Genomic DNA, 20,220 nt, shown 5'->3' on the forward strand with positions numbered 1-20,220 from the left:
CTCCCTGAGGTATTTACCTCATTCCGCCTGCATTCCAGCCATTTGGACACTCCTGCCCCTCCTCTCTCCGTAGTTCCAGCCCCCTCCCGGTGCGTAACCCCAACCTGTATCGCCCTTCCAAGCTGTGTGCCCTTCCTCCATCATTACTTCATCAATTCCTACTCCTCTTTAAGACCCAGATGGGGATCCCCAGGACCCAAGAGTGCCTGGCCCGCACTTAGTGGACACTGATGATGCCAAGGCCAAGAAAGAGGGAGAATGGGGAGGGTGTGGGAGGGGACCAGGTGAAGGAGGGGGGGTTGGGCAATAAGGAACATGGAGGAGGGACAGATCCTCTCTGCATCTCCTTAATGTTGGGCCAACTGATGTCCTTTAAAGTCCAACAAACCCCATTCCTGGGATCTCAGATGTCTGACATTATTTACTGGGCATGTTTGCCGTAACAAACTAATAGCCCCAGGTAATGCTCAGGCTGGCTTGCTTCAGCCCACCTTATCAGTCATAAACACCACCGCTCTTCTGAGACCCTAAACCTCTTACTTCACCTACAACCAATCAAAGTCTTGTGAACAGGCCAGTCAGCCACCCTGTGACCCGACCTTATAAAGGACCCCAATAACCGGCCCTCGGGGCTCGTGCAGGCACCCCTCTGTTGTCTATGGCAGCGTACCCTAATAAATGCTTTTCTATTCTTGTTCTTAATCTCTGGTAAATTCTTTTACCAACCCACGTGTCATTGGCTCACTGCCCAGCCGCCGCATTGCGCCCCACAACACTTCCCTTTGCCCCTGCAGGTCAGGGGAGAAAGGCCTGAAGTGTCCCTTGGGCATGGAAAGCCTTTGGCCACCATCCCTCCCTGGAAGCCACCAAAAGGATCCCCCCCATTCATCTCTGCCCCCCTGAACCTCAGAGCTCTTGGCTGCTGCTTCCTGGGGCATTTATCAAGCACTGCCTGGCAGAATATTTGTGTTCTTAGGGCTCCTCCTCCCTCGCCTTCCCTGTATCCTGGAGGCTCCCCCTCCTCACCCTCAGTGTTGGCATATTTACTCGGTCAGCCCAGGACGTCAGGCCCCCGTAAAGAGAAACACACACCAGTCCTTCCTGACAGCCTTCCCCGCCAGCCTAGCATCAGGCCCCGCGCAGCTGATGTTTCATTTGATCCCTATAAGAATTCCAGGGAGAAAGTCGACCTGCCCCTTCTTACGGATGAGCACAGTGGAGGCCCAGCAAGGTGAAATTCCTGTCCCGAGTGTCCTCGGCTGGGAGTCAAACCCAGCTCTCTGGGGGTCTGCTCTCTCTCCCCTGCTCACAGGTTGCCTTATCTGGCCATCCCTGCCACGCCTCGCAGAGTGTTCCTAATAAACAAACAAACTGACCTCAAAAAATGTTTGGTGAAGTGGAAAGTAAGCCATTATCTGGACATCTACTGCCTGAAGGGACAGGCCAGGGCAGGCGGGCTTCAGCACTGAAAGACTGCATCTCAGGAGCCTGACCTACAAACCTCCTCCAGTCCCCTTGTCCCCTCTCCTCCCTCCCCCACCACAGGCTCGGGGGCAGGAAGGAGTTGGCCCCTCCTCACTCCCTTCTTTTCCCTTCTCCAGACACACTCCCTCCACCTGCCCACAGCAAATTCAGCACTTTGTGCCCCGGTCTTTCCAGGACTGTGGGGCAGTGAGGGTGCAGAAGGATTAAGACAGCATGGACCCAAGCCCCACTGAGGCTACTCGTCTGAGCCCTGACGGCCATCATCCATCTGATCCTCAGTTTCCTCACCTTGTCAGTCGGGGTATAAATCCCGCCTTTGCCCACCTCAAAATGTGTAGGAGTCTATAAAGATGAAATAGTATGTGATAAAATACACAGCTGAAAACACTGGAAGATCGTAAAATGTTACACAAATGTAAGGGATTCTGAGCTGGCCGCAGCATGGGCATTAAACTGTAACCTCTCAAAGATATTTACCATAAAAAGTTCCAGAGCCTTGGGGAAAAGAATTGAGAAGTGTGCTTGCTCCTGAGATTTCACTTTTATGGGTGATTTTTTTCCTTCATTTGTGCTTCTCCAAGTTTTCTGCATTGATCATGTATTCGTTCTTGTAATTAGAAAAAAGAAACAGTTATGTAAGAGCAACGCTTCTGAAAGAAAAATATGTAAAGTCCTGCTTTTATACTATGTTATAGTGAAAGATTCGGGAGGTGGGTGGAAAACAGGTTTATCGGCTGCATTGAGAGTAAATGTCTTCCCGCCCACTCTTACCCAGCTTTCCTACCCAGCAGGACCTGAGGACTGAGGCTGGGTGGCTGGGAAGGAGGGATTTCTCCCCAATCAAAATGGCAGGGAAGGGATTACTGGCCCCCATCCCCCTCATTTCCTTAGACACCTCCACCTGGAAATTCCACTGGCCCCTCAAAAGCAACATGTCTGCGCAGACACTGTTCAGGGCTCACGACTGCTCTTAGGCTAACAAGACTCTTGTTTCTTTGCGGAACAGAGCAGAACCCACTCGGGGAAGGAGGGCCCCAGCCCCCACCCTTCAGAACAGTCCCTTCTCCTGCACAGATGCTGGTGTAGCCATGGACACAGCAGTTCTGTCCCCTGAGGGTAAGTTGTCTAGGAAGCTGCTAGGAAAGATTTTCTTACCAGATAAAAAGAGACCCTTAGGAGGAGAAGCCCTCTTGTTCCCACCCCTTCTTCCTGTGGCTCCTGCAGCTTGAATGTATCTCTTGTACCATCAGCCGTCCTGTACCCCAGGTCAGGAGGACAGCAGAGAGGCAGAGAGCACTGGGTCTTTGACAACACTGTGGAACTGCTGTCCCACATCCAGAAGGCTTTGTTTGGGGGGAAACATAAAATCTCTTGTTTGAACCACTAGTATTTGGTTGGGTATTGTTATTTGCAGCCAAAATCACTCCTAATTGGTACAATGTACAAAACTGTCCTCTTCATTTATCCTTCCCGGGTCTGTCCCTCGCCTCTGTTTCCTATCTGTAAGTGACACTTCTGCCCACCAAGCCATCCCAGACTTCTCCCTGCCCCCTGCCCATGGCTCAGCGTCAGACAACTCAACTAATCCATTCTCTGCTCTCCCCCAACTGCTGGCCCTCAGCTCCAGGCCCTCCTCACATCCAAAGGAACTCCTGCAGCTCAGGCCTAGCCAGCCCCCCTACCCCTGAGCTCCGTCCTCTATCCACACTCTGTTACCCACAGTGATTTTTCTAAAATACAAATCTGATTATGTTTCCTACTTAAGCATTTATGGGCTGCAGGGCAATGTTCAAAATCCTGAGCATGGCATTCAAGGCCCTTGGCAACATGGCCCCTGAACCACCTTCTGCTACCCTCTCTTGCCATTTCCCGAGACCCATTCTGTCATTTCAGCTACACCAGGATATCCACTGCACAAACTCTACCTCTCATCCCTGAATGTGAATACCTACTTATTCTCCACAACCCATTTCAAGTATCTCCTCCTGAGTCAGCTACATTGGCAGAGACTCAAAGGCACATGAAAAAAAAATATATTCCCTCCTCTGTGAGGCTTTCTTGACCTCAGATAAACACTCCTTCCTCTGTGAGCCCAGAGCCTGTTGTTCCACTTTTACCTCAATTACAATTCTTATCTTATATTCTAATTATGTGTTTGCCAGGAGATTGGATTCCTTTAGGACAAGGTTATATTTCAGAGTCCCCAGCACCTCCCAGTACAGTATTTGACATAAGTGATTAGTTAATTTTTGGTGGAAGAAGCAGCGATACAAAACACCTTCTGGTGCTTTCTGGGCAGAAACCATGGTCCCATCCTCCTTAGCACTACCCCTCCCATTCCTCCCCCCCACTCCCCATCCTTCCCAAACTCCTCTTCCCTCCAGTGGACTCCCAGGGGGAGAATTCCACCTTCTCCCAGAGTTTGGCCCCCTTTTGAGTTGAGTGTAGGGGAGGGACAGATCCATTTGTTAGATCCATTAGTTCTCAGTTAAAAGAAAACTGGACTAGTAGTCAAAAGAATCTGGCTTTGAAGGGGAGGGTACATCTCAAGTGGTAGAGTGTATGCTTAGCCTGCATGAGGTCCTGGATTCAATCCCCTGTACCTCCTCTAAAAATAAATAAGTAAACCTAATTACCTCCCTCTCCCTCTCCAAAAAAAAAATAACGAATAAAAATGAATACATTTTTAAAAAAGAATGGGGAGGGAATAGCTCAGTGGTAGAGCACATGCTTAGCATGCAGGAGGTACTGGGTTCAAGCCCCAATACCTCTATTAGAAAAATAATAATAAATACACCTCATTACCTCCCCCCAAAAACAAACCAAAAAAAGAAAGAAAGAAAGAATCTGGCTTTGGTTTGGCAATATCAAAGGCATTTTTCCATATCTGAGAAATTCTCCAAAATCTTGACACACATATGCCCAGATTTCACCTGAAATGCGAGCTTCATGAGGGCAGGGCCCTCAACTATTATCCTCTACTAACCCCTCAGCCCCAAATCCCAACCCAGATCTCAGGCCGGAGTGAAGGCTCCATTTGTACTTGTTGAATGAAAGTTAATCTCAGGGTTATTTGTAAATTCTAGGAACCAATCAGCTCAACTGCTCAGCAGCTGAGTGCTTGAGTGTGGATGTGGATGTGTTTGTTATTTCTACCCTGCCTCCTCACAACAGCAAACCCTGAAACACTCACTCAATGAAACATTACGCAGTGGTTAAAAATATTGTTTACAAAGAGTTTATACGTGGGGAATATCTTCTGTCATAAAGTTAAAGGGGAAAAAAGAATTACACAATGGAAATGAGTCATATTTAACACAATCTCTAAAAGCAAGCAAAAGAATTCTCACAAACAAAAGGCTGGCAGGGAAGGGCTGACAATGTTAACAGTAGCTGGTAGTTCACCTTTATTCTCCTGTTCTCTTTTTTAACTTTCGAAAGATATACACACATTATGAATAAAATGGGAAATATACACTTTACTTTTCAAAGTGACATTGAGGGAGTGGAGTAGAGGCTGCTCCAGGCTCAGGATCACCCCCCCACTCCCCCACCCCCGCCTTAGCCGACTGCCCAGTGACTCCTTTGGGGGCTGGGCCAGGTTAGCCTGCGCCCCAGGGCCCTGTGGTTCTGGCCGTACCCACCTCAAACCACAGGGCACTTAGCAAGGGAGTAACAATCAAGCAGCTCTGCCCCTTCCAGACTGGAAATTGCACCTCCAGGCCAGCAGTATCCCACAGGTGGATAGCACCTCCCTCCAGAGGCCAGACCTCCCCCAGGGCACTCAGAGGGTTAATCCCGTCCCCAAGGAATTCCCAGAAAGGACTCACGAGGGGAATTTCCTAGCCAGGCAGACAGACAGACACCTCAGACAGCTCCCGCCGCTGAGCACAGATGTTTCCCTGAGGGTGCCGGTGCTAAGAGCCAACACAGGCGCACAACTTTGTGATGAGAGGTAGTCCAAAGCGAGAACCAAGACTAGACCCGCCTGGGCAGGCTGGGGGCTGGGATGGGGGAGGGACCGGGGCTGAGTTGGTCTGCAGGTTGAGTCTTGGATCCAAAAGTCCCCTCTGCGTTCTCTGTCTGGATCGCACCGTCAGTGCCTGCAACTCTCCCGTAGGTCCACCAGGCGTCGCAGCGGCTCTCGGAGTATCAGGGCAGCGCGAGTGCATGATGTGGGTCTGCAGTCTAGACTTTTCCACTTAGCAAGTTTGTTGTATAAATGGTGGCTTGTCTATTTCCCCTATTATTCTGAGGGCTAACCAAGGGCAGAGATTTTAACCTAGACGCTCCCTTACCCTTGGTGCCCATCACAACACCCGGCATCTAGAGGTGCCCCCTTAGGTTTGACGAATGACGCCCCAAACGCACAAATACTCGGATAGCAGAAGAGTGATGAGCTCAAAGCCTTAAGTGAGAATGCTGGGGACAGCGCCCAGCCGAGGAAAGACGGCTGCGCGTTCCGTTCGCGCCCAGAATTTCCCCCCACCTCTTCTCTACCCGGCTTACTCCAGCCCTAGACACAGGCAGGGCGGGAACGGACGTAGCCCCGCCGGGCTGGGCCAAGCGAGCCCGAACCTGCCCGGCCCGAGAGAGAGGCGCAGCCCAGGGACCCCACACGTTCCCGCCCAGCAGTCGCGGCGGCCAGAGAAACGGGGGGATGTGCCCCAAACCGTCTCCTCCGGGGGCAATCTGGGCCACACTCTCTGAAGAGCTACCATCACCCCTTCCCTCTCTAACCCCTCTCCTGGCTTCTTTTCAGAGCAGTACGTCCAGCAGAAGTAAAGTACCTTCACTGAAAAGTGAGTTCACTCAACAGTTTTTCCCAACAAATCTATCTCGACCACCTACTAAGTGTGCTAGGTGCTGTGCCGAGCACTCGTAAACAAACAAATATCCCTGCCCTCGTGGAACTTCGACTCCATGGGAAGAAGGTGGGATGGGGTAATCTCGCCGGGGACACGTGGCAGGCGGACACCCAGGCGTCCTCCCAGGTGAGCAAAAAGCGCGTGAGACGCCGCCCTGGGGCTGGTAAGCGGGTAGACTTCGGACCCGCGGGGAGAGGAGGGCTGCACCTCTGGTAAACGCGGGGCCGGGCACGTCGCTTGGGGCAGGTGCGCGCGAGGGGTGAGGGTGGGGGCCGTGCGCAAAGCCAGGCCGAGACCCGGCCGCGAGGTTACCAGGCCAAGCACCTAGTCCGCGCCGGGTAAATATTTATCCTACGCGCGGCGAGCCAGCCGGAGTCCCGCCTCTAGCGCTTGCGCCCCACGCTGGGTGGGGCCGCGCGGGCCCTCCCCCGCCCCAGGCTCCTCCCCGGCGGGGTCAGCGCCGGACAAGCCGCGGCGTCCGGGTTCCGCGTAATTACAGGGCCTGTCGCAGGCCTGGCCGTAAAACAGGAGGATGAAACAGCCTGGGAAGCTGGGTCCGAGCCTGTCAGGAGCCCCGGGTGTGCGGCTTCCCGCGTTGCGCAGCCGCGTGGTAGGACTGCCCCGGGGTGCGCACAGACTCCCAAAACCAACCCCGGGGGCGCACGCAAACAGCCACACAATCACACACATCTACTACCAAACGCACGCAGAAACACAGCATTCGGCACTCCTGCTACAAACACACGCGCGAGCGAACCTAATCAAACACCTGCCTCCCTCTCCACCCCGAGAGCTGGGAGGCAGACACCCACCCGCCTACCCCGCTCCAGATGGCAGCAGAGCCCAGCGGGGAGAGGAGCCCCGAGAGGCGAATTCCAGCGGGTTTGTTTACATGGCGCGCGGGGGGGGGGGGGGGGTCGGTCTGGGTACTGGGGCCTGACTGACTGGGAGACCCTGCCCAAACTGGGCCAGACCTAGCCGCCCTGCCTAGGACGCCATGCAACAAATCCCCCTCGCCCGCCCCCATCCCCCATACACTGTTCGCCTGTGCACGTTTCTCCTCTTCACACGCTGTTCACAAACATTAGCATACGTACGGCAAAGTTTCACACGCTTCCCGACACGCGGCTGTGATACTACTCACAAACGCTTTCACACTTGCACCCCATCGCACGTATTTACACATGCCAGATGCACATGTGTGGTTACAGTTTGTCACCCTTCAGGCCCAGATTCTCACAGTCCATATTCAAAGCCTGTTCGCACGGTACACACGTGTGTTGGCGCACACACACACACACAGGTCATTAGTGCCCTTTGACGCTCTAGAAACGAGCGAACCCCCTCGCAGGCCCAGGATCCCGAATGTCCCTCCCTCCCACAGGCACTAATGGACAGAGGCGCCCTTAACCCCGGCCGCACACGTTACACACTTGATCACACACAGGGTCGCACTTTATTCCCGGCATCTAGGCGATGACACAATCTCCCGAACAAAGACAACATTGACAAACCCAACAAAAACAAACAGCCGCGTGTGTGGGGAGGGGCAGCCAAGCGCAGAGTCCGGGAAGGGGGAGGGTAGAAGGAGAGTGTGGGAACGCGGGCGCCCGAGCCTGGCTGTGCAAGGCTCGGGAAAGGTGCGGAATCTATCAACAACGTCGCACCCTGCAAGATCCGCGCGCAGAGACAAGAGAGGTCCGGCACCCGCGGGTTCGCAGAGCCGAACTTGGAGTTGGTTCCCTTCCCCCGCACGCGACTGCGCCCGGGACACAGACCCACCACCCCGCACAGGCCCACAAAGCTGCACGCGGACCCACGAATGAGCCAACACACAGCGCTGAGCAGATTTGTCGCACCAAGGCGCGCGCTCCGCTCCCCTCCCCCTCCCCCTGCCCTCCCCTCCTCCACCTTCCCAGCCCCCAGGCCCCGGGGCAGCCGCACGCCGGGCGGGGCGGGGGCGGGGCGGGGCGGCGGGCGGCGCCAGCCCAAAAGGCGGAGTCGCGAGGCAAAGGGGCCAGAGCTGCGTGCGCGGTGCTGACTGCGCCGCCGAGAGAGCCAGCGGGAACCCAGACCCCGAGGAGCCCCTCGTCCCCGCCCGGCCTGGCCAGGCCCCGCGCTATGGAATTCCTCTGGGCCCCTCTCTTGGGTCTGTGCTGCAGTCTGGCCGCTGCTGATCGCCACACCGTCTTCTGGAACAGTTCAAACCCCAAGTAAGCCCCGAGTCTCCGGCCGACAGCGTGGGCGCCCGGTTGGCACTGCCCACCCCACCTCCAGGTTAACGGTCCTGGCCAGCCCCTAACCTGAGTCTTGGGGAGGTGACCTGAGGCGGGAGGGTCCCATAGATTTTCTTCTCTCCCCTAACTGTGAGTATCCCACCCCAGGCAGAACCCTACCTGCAATCTGCTTGCACAGGCTCTGTTCTGCCCTTCCTTTACTTCCCTCTGGCACCCCTATTACTCCGAAGTGAGGGACGCATGCCGAACAGTTCCTGCCTCCTGCAGGGGCCACTCTCCCTGGCCGTCAGGGCTCTCGTTCTAGGCTCTTCCACAGCCAAACCCTCTGTGCCTCTCCTTGGGTGTCACTTGGGCATCTGCCCACACTAACATGTCGGAACATCAGGAGTAAGCAGAATGCTCACAGTAATCCTGGAAGGACCCCTAGGGAGGGACTTGGGCTGCTGGCATTAAGGGTTTATTCTGTATTTAAGGTGACCCTGGAAAGTTCCCCTCCCACAGAAGGGTCTTTTGAGGTGTCATGAGTGAGGGACATGCTGTGTGTGGTAGGCTGAGGGAGTCACCTGTTTCTGAGGTTCAGGTTGTAGAACTGAAGAGAAGTGGGGAGGGAGGTCATGGAAAGTTTCGGAAGGACAGGAAAGGGTTAAAGGGTTACAGAGGGCTCTAGGCAGGAAGGAGTTAATTTCTCTTGGGCAGGTTTAGGGCTGTGAGGCAAATGGTACTGGGAGGAAGAAGCTCCTTCGGACCCCTTTGTTCTTTGTTCTTCAGTTTTCTGAAGTTATGGGAACAATATTTGCGGGAAAACAGGAGAGGGGGGTACAGTGAAGTGATGAAGTAGGGAGTGGAGGGCTGGGCACCTTGGGGTCAGGAAAACACCACTCAGCTGGACCACCCCCAGCCCTAGCAGGCCTGCCTCCAGCTCCCCTTGAGGAGTATATTGTGCCGGCTTCTTCTGACTCTGTGGTGGCATTGCGGGGGGGGGGGTGTCTGTCATCTGTGGCATGTTGGGCTACCAACCCCAGAGGGCAATGCCCTCTTGCCCATCAGCCACCAACCGGGCAGTGCAGTCAGCCCTCCCCCACCTCACTTCTTACTGTCTGGTCTTTGCTTCTTTGACCCAATCTCATCCTAGAGGGAGAGAGCAAAGTCCCTGTTTATGCCCATGCCAGGTGTTGGCTGAAGGAGGAGGAGGGGACAGGAAGCCGTGAGTTGGGGGGGGAACCCTGGCCTTTTCCGTTCCCAAGCTCCCAGGTTTCCTCTCTTTCAGGAAGGAGCCTCTTCCTTGCCCCCACCTCCCCGCCTTCCCTGACGCCGCTGCCCCCCTTCCCAGATGGAGAGCAAGAGTCAAAGGAGTGCTAATTGGAGCAGATTGTATCCCCTGGAGGGGGGTGATGGGTGCGCCCACCAGGCATAGCTTCTGCCCTGTCCATCGGAACACACACACATTCACCCTACCATACCCAGGACTAAAGGAAAGCCAGGCCAGAGTGGAGTCCACACTCAGCCAAGCCAGGCCCAGCTTTAGGCAAAGATGAGGCGGCAGTGAGCTGGGCGGGTGTGAGGCTGGCATGGGTGACTCAGGGCAGTGGGCATCAGCCCCGGGATCTCCAGGCCCGAGGCAGGGGGCAGCCTGGGAAGAAGCATAGTGCCGCTGTGAGCTGGGCCCTGGCCTCCTTGGTGTAAGAGGGGCAGGTACCTGACCCATTCAGACCTTTCAGCTCCCTTTGCCTTGAGGACAGTGCCCAAAGCAAGTGGGCACTGGGCCATCCTGGGGGCCTGGGGGCTGTCCGCGTTTGACAGGGTAGATTTTCACAGGTTCTCATGAATGCTAGGGCGGGTGTCAGAGGTGGATGAGGAATGAGTCAGTGCCCGTCACGGGAATGGGGGAAAGACGCCAGGCCCAGAGCTGAAATACCTGTTCTGAAATGGCTTCTATGTTTATCTCTCCAGAGAGGAATTTTAAAAGCCTCTCTCTGCTCCTGTCTCCCTCTCTCTCTCCCCCCCCCCCTCTCTCTCCCCCCTCCCTCCCCCTCCCCCACCCCAGTCTCTCTTTTCCCCAGGGTGGGGGAGGGGCCTTGGTAAGCCTAGCTTGAGCACTGGCAGGCTCTGCAAGGCCAGGCCTCTTAAGGGTCATGCTGACTGGGCAGTGGGTGCCCACCTCAGAGGCCTCTTGGCCTAACCCTGCCCCTCCCCCTTACCCCCAAACCAGGGCTTTGGTTTGAAGCAAGTTGGCAGGCAACTCTGCTGAGTCTCTAGCTGGCAGTGCTTGGGGGAATTCAGAGAAGCTGACCAGCCTGGAGAGGGAGGTGGGGAGGCTCTTTTTCCCCTCAAGGACCCCACCCAGACTGGAGCCAGGTGTCTAGAGCTGGGGGGAGGAGCTGGTGGGCAGTCGGGCTGGAGCCTGTGGAGCCTGGGGGGAATGGGCTGGGGGAGGGGAGCTGGCTCCACCTTGGGAAGAGGGAGGGGAGAAGCCGTGTCAGACCTGAGAACTCCAGCATTTCTGGGGCTCATTTCAAGGCAGGTGAAAGAATGGCTTTTGGAGATAAAGGGACAGGGAGGTTTTGGGGTGCTTTGAGAGAAGTGGGCAAGGAGAGCTGAGCATAGATTTGAGCAGTCAGTAGAGGAGATTTGAGAGGACTGAACTGATGAAAGCAATTTAACTTAAAACGACTGGGCATATCTGTGGGTGTGGATATACTGGGTGTTGGGAGAAGAGTGAAGCTGAAAAATGTGAGATATACTCAGTGAATCGGGGAAAACATGAGGAGTAAGAGAAGTGAAAACATAGATAGTTGGGCGCCAAGTACTAGCATGGGAAAGAGAAAGGGTTACTTGGATCTTGATTATAGAATGGGCCAGTAGGTTCACAGATTGAGGTCTAATAATGTTTACAGGAGCAACTGGTAGAATAGATTTGGGGAAGTATTTATGGGTAGGAAAGTGAACTGAGGAAGTATCTAGAAGCCCACCCTTGGGTAAATATCAAGAAGGTTATGGGAATTGTTTTGGTACCTGAAAGACATTAAGTAGGTGCTATTTAGGGTATTAGTGGCAGACAGTGACGGTGACAGGAATGTTTGGAGATAATGGAAAGATATTTAAGAGATCAAGATCAGTAAATATTGGGAGTTGAGTTGTTTTTTTTTTAAATCTTTGGGGGGTGTCCAGTGTGAAATGTGAGGGATCATGTAAACATTTGGAAGCTCAGGGTTCTAGCCTGGCTTCTGAGTGACCACCTGCTTCCTCCCCGTCTGTGCATGCCCAGGTTTCGGAATGAGGACTACACAGTACATGTGCGGCTGAATGACTACCTGGACATCATCTGTCCTCATTACGAGGATGACTCTGTGGCAGATGCTGCCATGGAGCGGTATACATTGTACCTGGTGGAGCGTGAGCAGTACCAGCTATGCCAACCGCAGTCCAAGGACCAGGTCCGCTGGCAGTGCAACCAGCCCAGTGCCAGGCATGGCCCAGAGAAGCTGTCTGAGAAGTTCCAGCGTTTCACACCCTTTACCCTGGGCAAGGAGTTCAAAGAGGGACACAGCTACTACTACATCTGTGAGTGCCCGGGAGGCATGCACACGGGTGCATATACTGGGGGCTGCAGTGGTATGCTGTACGTGCTTCGGTATATGCTTATCGGAGAGTCAAGCAGCAGACCACCCCTTCTAGTTCTGAATTCTGTTTTCATTCACTTCCGTTACAAATGTGAAGTGAGCTTCTACTGTGTCTTGGGCACTCTGCTTGGCATTATAGGCACAGGGATAAATAAAACATTACAGGGCCCCTCTCCTCCAAGAAGCTGGAAAGGGACACACATAGATTAACACATCATTAGAACAGGGTGAGATGGTGGATATGAGCTTGGGGGCCCTGAGAAAATGACTTGGGTAACTGCCAGTCTAGGGGCGCTCATAGAAGGCTTCCTGGGGAAGATGACCTGAGAGCTTAGGACAGCCAGAGGAGTTGGCCAGGAGGTGGGGCATGTATAAAGAGAGCATGACATCTTCAGAGAGCTCCACATGGTTCAGCCTGGCTGGAGCAGGAGGGACACTTGGAAGTAGGGATATAGGAGCTTGGAGAGGTAGATAGGGGTAGAGCATCGTGGCCTAAGAAGTGCTAAGAAGTTTGGACTTTATCCTGCCTGAGGGCAGTAGAGAGCCACTGGTGGATTTTTTTTTTTTTTTTTAAATGAAGGTACTGGGGATTGAACCCAGGACCTCATGTATGCTAAGCATGTGCTCTACCACTGAGCTATTCCCACCCTCCTACTGGTGGATTTTTAAGATCAGCTTTGTATAGAATGGATCCAGGCCTCACCCTGTCAGTGGGGCTTAGGCAGGGTGAGTACAAAGTGGTTCGGGAAGGGGAGCATATTGTGCAGGCTGCCCCCAACTTCCTGCTGGGAGGACTGTGGGGAGCGGACAGTGTCTATATTCTTTTTACCACCATCTTCAAAGCCAAGGGTTATTCCAAAGAATGGGTGCTTGGGTTGAACTTGGTGCAGAAAGTGGGTAAAAACTAATGAAAGTGAGAATCAAAGAGTAGAGGGAGGAGAGGGATTAAAATGAGCAGGAACTGGAAAAGCAGGGCCTCAGGCATTTGCACTTACATTTTCTTCCAACAAAGTTTCCTTCCTTTACACTCGGAATTTATTTTGTAGCCAAACCCATTCACCACCAGGAAGACCAGTGCTTGAGGTTGAAAGTGACAGTTAACGGCAAAATCAGTGAGTGTCAGGGCCCTATGGGCCTCCTTCCTCCACCTCTATCCTGGGCCTGGTCTAGTGATCTGGGATGGTTGGGAAGTCCCACTGCCCAGCTCACCGAGCATTCCTACCCCTCTGCCTCCTTGGTACAGTACCTGACCTATGACCACCCTTTTCTTTCAGCTCACAGTCCTCAGGCCCATGCCAATCCACAGGAGAAGAGACTTCCAGCAGGTAGGTATCTGGAGCAAATTGGGCCTGGGGCACAAAAGGGAGTCTGCTTGAAGAGGTTGCATAAAGGAGGTGGTTCCTTTGCCACCAGGGGCTGGGGAAGCCTCATTGGGCTGAGGGCTAACCCTGGGGGCCTTTGCCCTCTCACCTTACAGATGACCCAGAGGTGCAGATTCTACATAGCATCGGTCACAGTGCCGCTCCCCGCCTCTTCCCACTTGCCTGGGCTGTGCTGCTCCTGCCATTCCTGCTGCTGCAGACCCCATGAAGGTGTACGCCACGTCTAGCATCAGGATTGGAACTGGGCTGAGGAGGCAGGGGTAGGCCTCCCTCACCTGCCTGGGGCCCCTCCCAAAGCCCCAGTCCTGGGAACCACTCCCACTACATGCACAAGCTGCCACCCGGCAGCCTCAAAACGGGTCAGTGTTAAGGGTTTCAACCCAGAGGAGGTTAGCAGGCCTGGCAGGGCCATCCCCACCTCCACCTCAGAGAGCTGGCCAGAGAAGTGGAGACGGTCCTTTCCCCTCCATTCCTGCCCTTAAACCAAAGAAACAAGCTGTGCAGATATGACCTCTTAAGAAGGGCACTGTGAGCTGAGCTGGAAGGGGTTTGGGGTCCCACGGATGGACACTGAGCCTGGCAAAGATGTCCCTCCCGGAGAGAGCCAGGATGACCAGATGAACTGACTAAAGGAAAACCAAGAGACAGTTGCCTGCTTGGGAGCCAGGGACAGGAGAGGCAGCATGCTTGGGCTGACCCAGCATCTCCCCCAAGACTTTCTTCTGTGGAGCTGCCACAGAGAGGTTGTAGCCACGTACTGCATCCTCTCCCATCCAGGGGCAGCACTCCCCAGAGCTGTGCCAGCAGGGGGGCTGTGCCAACCTGGTCTTAGAGTGTAGCTGTAAGGGCAGTGCCCACATGCACAGAGTCTGTGTGTAGAGTGCAGCCTGAAGGGCAGGGCCCATGTGTACAGAACTTGTATAGGAACTTGCTGTGTCTGTGCTGATTTCTATAACTGGAGTTGTTTTTGTTTTTGTTTTTAATACAATGTTCTTTGTCTCAAAATAAAGCAATGTGTTTGGTTCTTTTGACATGCTTTTCTGCCCCTCATCCCATTTTATGATCATTGAATCTGCTACTTGCTAGGCTCAGTGCTACACTAGTAGCAACTGGGTTCGAATTTTTTCTGTCTCTGGGAAGAACATATACCTAGCCCAAAAGGGTGGTGTGTTTCCTCTTCTGAGGGTTGTTCAGGACAGGAGAGCCCCCACAGCAGTCTCTCTTGTTCTAGACTGCACCCCACTCTGGAAGTTCCTCCTGTCCAACCTCTGTCTCACTCCCACCCTCACAGCGCTGGGCTTTGGTTCAGGTACTCAGGCTGTTGGGTGAGTCAGGGCAGCCGCTCAGGGGAACGCCAGCTGAGGCATGCGGCCCGCCCCCACAGCCCCACCAGCAGAGACGTGTGGGAGGCTGGGAGGGAAAGTTCCCAGCAGCAAGTAGGTTGGACTAGGGGGTCAGTGATACACTTTTGGCCAGTGGATTGGACAAGTCACGGAAAGTTGGCAGTGTGGCCGAAGGGGGAGGGCGTCTCACAAAGACTTGGTGATTCCTGGCAATTCCTGTTATTTAGGGAAGAGACCGGAAAGAGGCTTCGGCAAACTGGGAAAAGCCTCTGGCGCCCTGGGCAACTTAAGTTTTGAGCTGGGGCTCTGAATGGGAAGCGTATTAAAGTCCGCCTAGTAACCTTTTGTTTTGAGTTCTACCAAGTAGGCTCGCGGGCCTGTGGGAAAGAGAGTTTAACTGGCCGGGGGTCTAGGTGATCTAAAGGGTAAGCAACGTGTGTGGAGCGGCTGGTGCAGGGGACAAATCTGCGTACCCCTAGGAAGGGAACTGGCCAGAAAACAGCCACGTGAAGCCCGGCAACCTGGCGAGCCGACAGCCGGCTGGCAGGGGCGGGGCCTGAGTTCCGGCTTGACGTGCTAGGGGTGGGCCGGGCTCCGGTTCAGTTTCCGGAGGGACGGCCCAGCGCGCAGGGGCGGAGCCGGGAGCGCGTTGGGGCGGGGCTCCTGCCTCCCGGGCTCCTGATCCTACTAAGCAGGCCTCGGGCGCCCGCGCCGAGCGCGGGATCCGACTCGGGGAGGGATGGAGGCGGGCGGATTGGCCGATTCGCTCCTTTCCGGAGCTTGCGTGCTCTTCACCCTCGGCATGTTCTCCACCGGCCTGTGAGAGCGCGGAGGGGGTGGGCTGGGGCAGGACTAGAAAGTCAGGAAAGGAGAGACAGGGAACTGAAACGTGGCTGCAGCCCCAGGCTGCAATCGGAACCTAGGGTCAAAGTAGGATTTGATCGAGGGGGCCGGGTACAGGTCACTTGACCTGAGGGAGAAGGCGAGGAAGATGAGGGCGGGGCCAGGGGTCTGCAGTTGTCCGGGAAGAATGACAGGCATCTGGGATCTCGACGCCCTAGCAGCCTGCTTCTCCCTTTCCACCTTTCCCCCTGCCTTCGGGGCCCCACAGCTCGGACCTCAAGCACATGCGGATGACACGGAGCGTGGACAGTGTCCAGTTCCTGCCATTTCTCACCACGGATGTCAAGTGAGGGGGGCAATGCCTGCGGCGGGAAAGGCTGAGGGTGGTCGGGGAGGGGTGGGGAGGAATGCGGACGAGGCCCCTCGGGTCTCCCGCCCACACTCAACCCAGCGGGCCAATGTCCCTCCCCTCCACCCTGCAGCAACCTGAGCTGGCTGAGTTATGGGGCCTTGAAGGGAAATGGGACGCTAATCGTCGTCAATGCCGTGGGTGCTGTGCTTCAGACTCTGTATATCTTGGTGTATCTGCACTACTGCCATCGGAAGGTAGAAGCCCTCCCTCTCTGCTGCACGCCCTGCCCTGCCTTGCTGGCAAGGCAAACACTGCTTCCTAGAAGACTGTATATAAACAGGCTGGCACTGCCACCTTTTCCTGGAAGACCCCTCCAGGCTTGCAGTCCTCCTTCCTCCATGAAACCAGCCTTTTGAGCCTCACATACCATCTCCCGTTCTGGTAAGGCTGGTAGCTCTGCCTTGCCTGATGGTGCTTTGCTGCCCAACAAGCTAAGTGGAAAGGGATCTTTGTCTCCGTAGTTCCTTCAGAGCCAGGGCCAGTGGCTCAGAGGGAGAGGATTAGCTCTGCTTCCCCATTCACACAAGCATTAAGTGCCTACTCTGTGTAGCAAGCTCCCACAAAAAAGGTACCTTTCCCTCTCCTAGAAATCTCCAGTGTTGTGGGTAGATCAGACATGTGCTCAAGTCACTGACAGAAAAGAGGCTGTGACAAGTGCAGTACTGGAGGCTTAGACCAAGGCTGGCTACCCCACTGGAGCATGGGAGAGGGCAGGATGAATTAACCCCAGCAGCAGGGTTAGAGAGGTCTCCTGGCACATCCAGAAGTAAGGCTGCGCTCTCCCCTGCAGCGTGCCGTGCTCCTTCAGACTGCAATCCTGCTGGGGGTCCTTGTCCTGGGTTTTGGCTACTTCTGGCTCCTGGTGCCTGATCTTGAGACCCGGCTTCAGCAGCTGGGCCTCTTCTGCAGTGTCTTCACGATCAGTATGTACCTCTCACCACTGGCTGACTTGGTGAGTGGGGGTGTCCAGGGAGGTAGGGGAGATAAGGGTCAGGCTTTCATAGCCAGAGACTGTAGCTTCCACTCCAGAGAAAGGAAGATCCAAATCCTGGAGGGAGACAGGGCAGTAGAGTTGGGTGAGTGGGAGGCAGGAGGGAAAGGTTGGGTCACAGAAGATCAGGGAGGATGTTTGACCTTTCTCCTGAGGAAATTCTTAGGCAAGGTGGGAGCTTTATTATGTGTTTGGGCTAGGACTGTCTTCCATCCTTTTCCATAGGCCAAGGTTATTCAGAGTAAATCAACCCAACGTCTCTCCTTTTCACTCACCATTGCCACCCTCCTCTCTTCTGCCTCCTGGACCCTCTATGGGTTTCGACTAAACGATCCCTACATCGTGGTAAGCAGAACGGGGATGGGGTGACAGGTGTACAAGGTGGAAAATCAGCCCCTCTCCTCATATCAGCCCCTGTGATTTCAGGTGCCCAACCTTCCAGGAATCCTCACCAGCTTCATTCGCCTCTGGCTTTTCTGGAAGTACTCTCCAAGAGCAAGACAGGAACTGTCAGTTTCTACAAGCCTGAGGGAGTTCACCTGACCTCTGGGAACCTGAATACCAACCTGTTACCAAAGAAACTTTATTTCAGCTGTTCCTACTGACCAGTTCTACGGGGTGCAGTGGGTTTTAGTAAAGGAAAAGAGACAGTGTTGAGAATCCAGGGACTAAAGAAAGAGCTTTACTTAGAAGATTGGATGGAACCCGGGAAATGAATTGCTTTTATTTTTTTCAATATTTTATTTTTTAATTTTGGAGGTGGAGGTGAAATCTTTAGAATGTGCCTTAAAATAAACTGTTTCCTACCCCTGCCCATCAAGACTCATTCTCTTATTCAGGGATACTCAACCTGCCTGGTTTGGTGAAGGGTAGAGGTGCACTGTCTGTTCCACAATTGCTCTTGGGCTGGTCGAGCTGGCTAAGAAAAGGTATTTGAAAGAACCAAGAGGTTGGAAAGACCTAGGAAGGCCTTACAGAGAACAGAGCTTGGATGTTATGAAGAATGAAAGTTAGGCTTCAAGAAGTACTTCCTAACAGAGTTAAAAGGACCAGGAAAGTGAATTGACTTTTCCATTCTGAGAGATCTTGAGAAGGGGTCTTTGCCTTCTGTGGAGCAAAATGGAGGAAGCACAAGCAGAATGCAAAGAAAGGCTGAGACAGCCTCAGGAAGGTGGCTTGTCTACCTCTCACTTAGCAGCTGGTATACAGAATCCCTAGTTCCCGTCATCCATACTCAAACCAAACAAAGCTAGAAAATAAAGTGGCTTTTTAATGGGGAATGGGAGAGCGGGCTGTCCGGGTGGGGATGGGGTTAGGGTGTCAGAAGCGCATCCCCCTACGGGTTAAGTCGGCTCGGGCCTCCTGGATCTGGCTCTGCAGCTCACGGGCGGCGTCCTCGCAGTCGTGAAAAGTAGCCACGCGATAGCCCACAGTGCCCAGGGCATAGCAGCCTGCGGACACCAGCAAGTAGGCGGGCAGTGGCCACAGGACCTCCCGGCAAGATGCGGGCAGCTCCAGGCCCAGGGCGCCCATGGTCAGGGCCGCCCAGGTGGAGCCCAGGAGCGCCAGTCCCCACAGCCACTGCGCTAATTTCGTCATGGTCACTGCGGGAAGAGGAAGCAGAGCTCGAGGTCCTTACCACCCCGGTACCCGCTCTTTATCTGAGACTCATTCCCTGTCCTCCCTCATCCAACCTCCGTATCACCTAACCTCAGGGTCGCTCCTCCACCGCTCCCGCCCTCCTCACTTATCCCGCCACCTACACTTACCTCTGGGCCCCGAGTCTCCCCTGCCCGGCGCCGCTCCGACGTCAGCGTCCGGAATCCTTCACGGCTCGCACTCCGCCGCTGCGCGGCCTTCTGGGAGTTGTAGTCCTGGAGCGGCGTCTGGCGAACTCGCGGCCGCCGTCTTGACCTAGGCTGTGCTCAGCCGGCTCTGCTGCAGCTGCGGCCTGGGTCCCGACGGGCTTCGGTGCTGCTTCTCTCCCTCCGGACCCGCTCCAAGCTGGTATGGGGCCTTGTAGACAGCCTGAAGACACCCTTAAGCCTTGCAACAAGGTGGGGATGTAATATCGTTACTCTTAAACTCACTTCTGCACAGAAATCCTATTCATTCATTCACGTATTTATTCTTTTATTCATTCACTTAGTTGAACGTTTATTGGGCATCACGATAGACTTTGGAGAGAGAGAGAGATGTCAAGACATTCGGCCTCTCCTGGGATGGAGGGGGGAAAGCAGGAGTCAGGAAAGCAGATGCATTGGCAACTAACCATGGTGTCCTGAGATAGGTGTTAGAACAGAGGTTGTCATATTTTATTTAGAGTAAAAGTAGATTTATTCAGAGAGATGCACAACCTATAGACCGAGTGTAGGCCATTTCAGAAGGCCAGAGAGGCCACGAAGTGTGGGGGTTGTTAAAGCAAAAGTAGATTTTCACACTCCATAGACAGAGTGCAGTCTGTCTCACTCAGAAGGGAGAGAGGCCTAGGCTGTTACATTTTAAAGAGAAACTCAGGGAAGGCACCAACACGGCTTGGAGCCAGGGTAAGAAGTGATCTGGGAGGGTGTCTTTAAGGGAAAAAACTATGGGGACAGAGAAATTACCTGATGTGTTTAAGGTATTAAGAGAAGGTGTGTATACATCTTTCAGAGTTTGTGGGATGAATTCATGATAGGTACATAGAAAACCAAGTAAAAGAAAAGGTCAGGCAATTATCAACTTCAGGGAAAACAAAGAGTTATAAAAGAAAGGGAAGAGAATTGATAAAAGCCTGTCTGATAAAGACCACTAGGAACATAAACTGTAGTTGGACACTTAGGTTTATTTACTTGCTGCTACAAGAGAGAACACACACAGGAGAAACTGTTCAGCTGCTCATCAAACAAAGGAAAAAGCCAGGTCATTACAGGATATGAGAAAGGGTTGAGTTCAGGTGCTTTTTAAGTGAAGCAGTGTTCTGATAGGTTCAAGGCAAGCACTGATGTAAGTGAAGGGATTAACAACAGCCTGGACTGAGAAGTGAACTGAGGGTCTGCT

General features: G+C 54.0%; 3 protein-coding genes across 3 annotated transcripts; 2 read left to right on the forward strand and 1 right to left on the reverse strand.

Annotated features, from left to right (window-relative positions):
* Positions 1-8,340: 8,340 nt before the first annotated feature.
* EFNA1 (ephrin A1) lies at positions 8,341-14,623 on the forward strand. The gene is made up of 5 exons (XM_010953955.3): positions 8,341-8,566; positions 11,856-12,151; positions 13,257-13,322; positions 13,485-13,535; positions 13,688-14,623. Exons 1-5 carry the CDS (start codon positions 8,475-8,477, stop codon positions 13,798-13,800), a joined length of 618 nt encoding a protein of 205 aa, XP_010952257.2. The 5' UTR covers positions 8,341-8,474; the 3' UTR covers positions 13,801-14,623.
* A 914-nt stretch (positions 14,624-15,537) lies between these two features.
* On the forward strand, positions 15,538-17,995 carry SLC50A1 (solute carrier family 50 member 1). The gene is given in 7 exon segments (XM_010953953.3): positions 15,538-15,754; positions 16,047-16,124; positions 16,261-16,384; positions 16,981-17,142; positions 17,407-17,526; positions 17,608-17,670; positions 17,672-17,995. Coding segments are annotated over 7 exon segments (666 nt in total). The 5' UTR covers positions 15,538-15,674; the 3' UTR covers positions 17,711-17,995.
* Positions 17,996-18,431: 436 nt separating this feature from the next.
* DPM3 (dolichyl-phosphate mannosyltransferase subunit 3, regulatory) lies at positions 18,432-19,095 on the reverse strand. Its single transcript, XM_010953954.3, has 2 exons — positions 18,951-19,095; positions 18,432-18,785 (listed from the first exon to the last, which is right to left on the reverse strand). The coding sequence occupies exon 2, from the start codon at positions 18,778-18,780 to the stop codon at positions 18,502-18,504; it is 279 nt and encodes a 92-aa protein (XP_010952256.1). The 5' UTR covers positions 18,781-18,785; positions 18,951-19,095; the 3' UTR covers positions 18,432-18,501.
* Between the last annotated feature and the right edge of the window lie 1,125 nt (positions 19,096-20,220).

Source organism: Camelus bactrianus, chromosome 21 (genome assembly GCF_048773025.1).
Source record: "Camelus bactrianus isolate YW-2024 breed Bactrian camel chromosome 21, ASM4877302v1, whole genome shotgun sequence".
NCBI classification, from domain to species: domain Eukaryota; kingdom Metazoa; phylum Chordata; class Mammalia; order Artiodactyla; family Camelidae; genus Camelus; species Camelus bactrianus.

What these genes read in the sequence shown, in the direction of transcription:
- EFNA1 (XM_010953955.3), top strand. Translation starts at nt 8,475, where the DNA reads ATGGAATTCCTCTGGGCCCCTCTCTTGGGTCTGTGCTGCAGTCTGGCC. An exon ending in ACACAGCTACTACTACATCT is followed by an intron (nt 12,152 to 13,256) that starts GTGAGTGCCCGG and finishes TTTATTTTGTAG; the next exon opens with CCAAACCCATTCACCACCAG. An exon ending in GACAGTTAACGGCAAAATCA is followed by an intron (nt 13,323 to 13,484) that starts GTGAGTGTCAGG and finishes CTTTTCTTTCAG; the next exon opens with CTCACAGTCCTCAGGCCCAT.
- DPM3 (XM_010953954.3), bottom strand. Translation starts at nt 18,780, where the DNA reads ATGACGAAATTAGCGCAGTGGCTGTGGGGACTGGCGCTCCTGGGCTCC.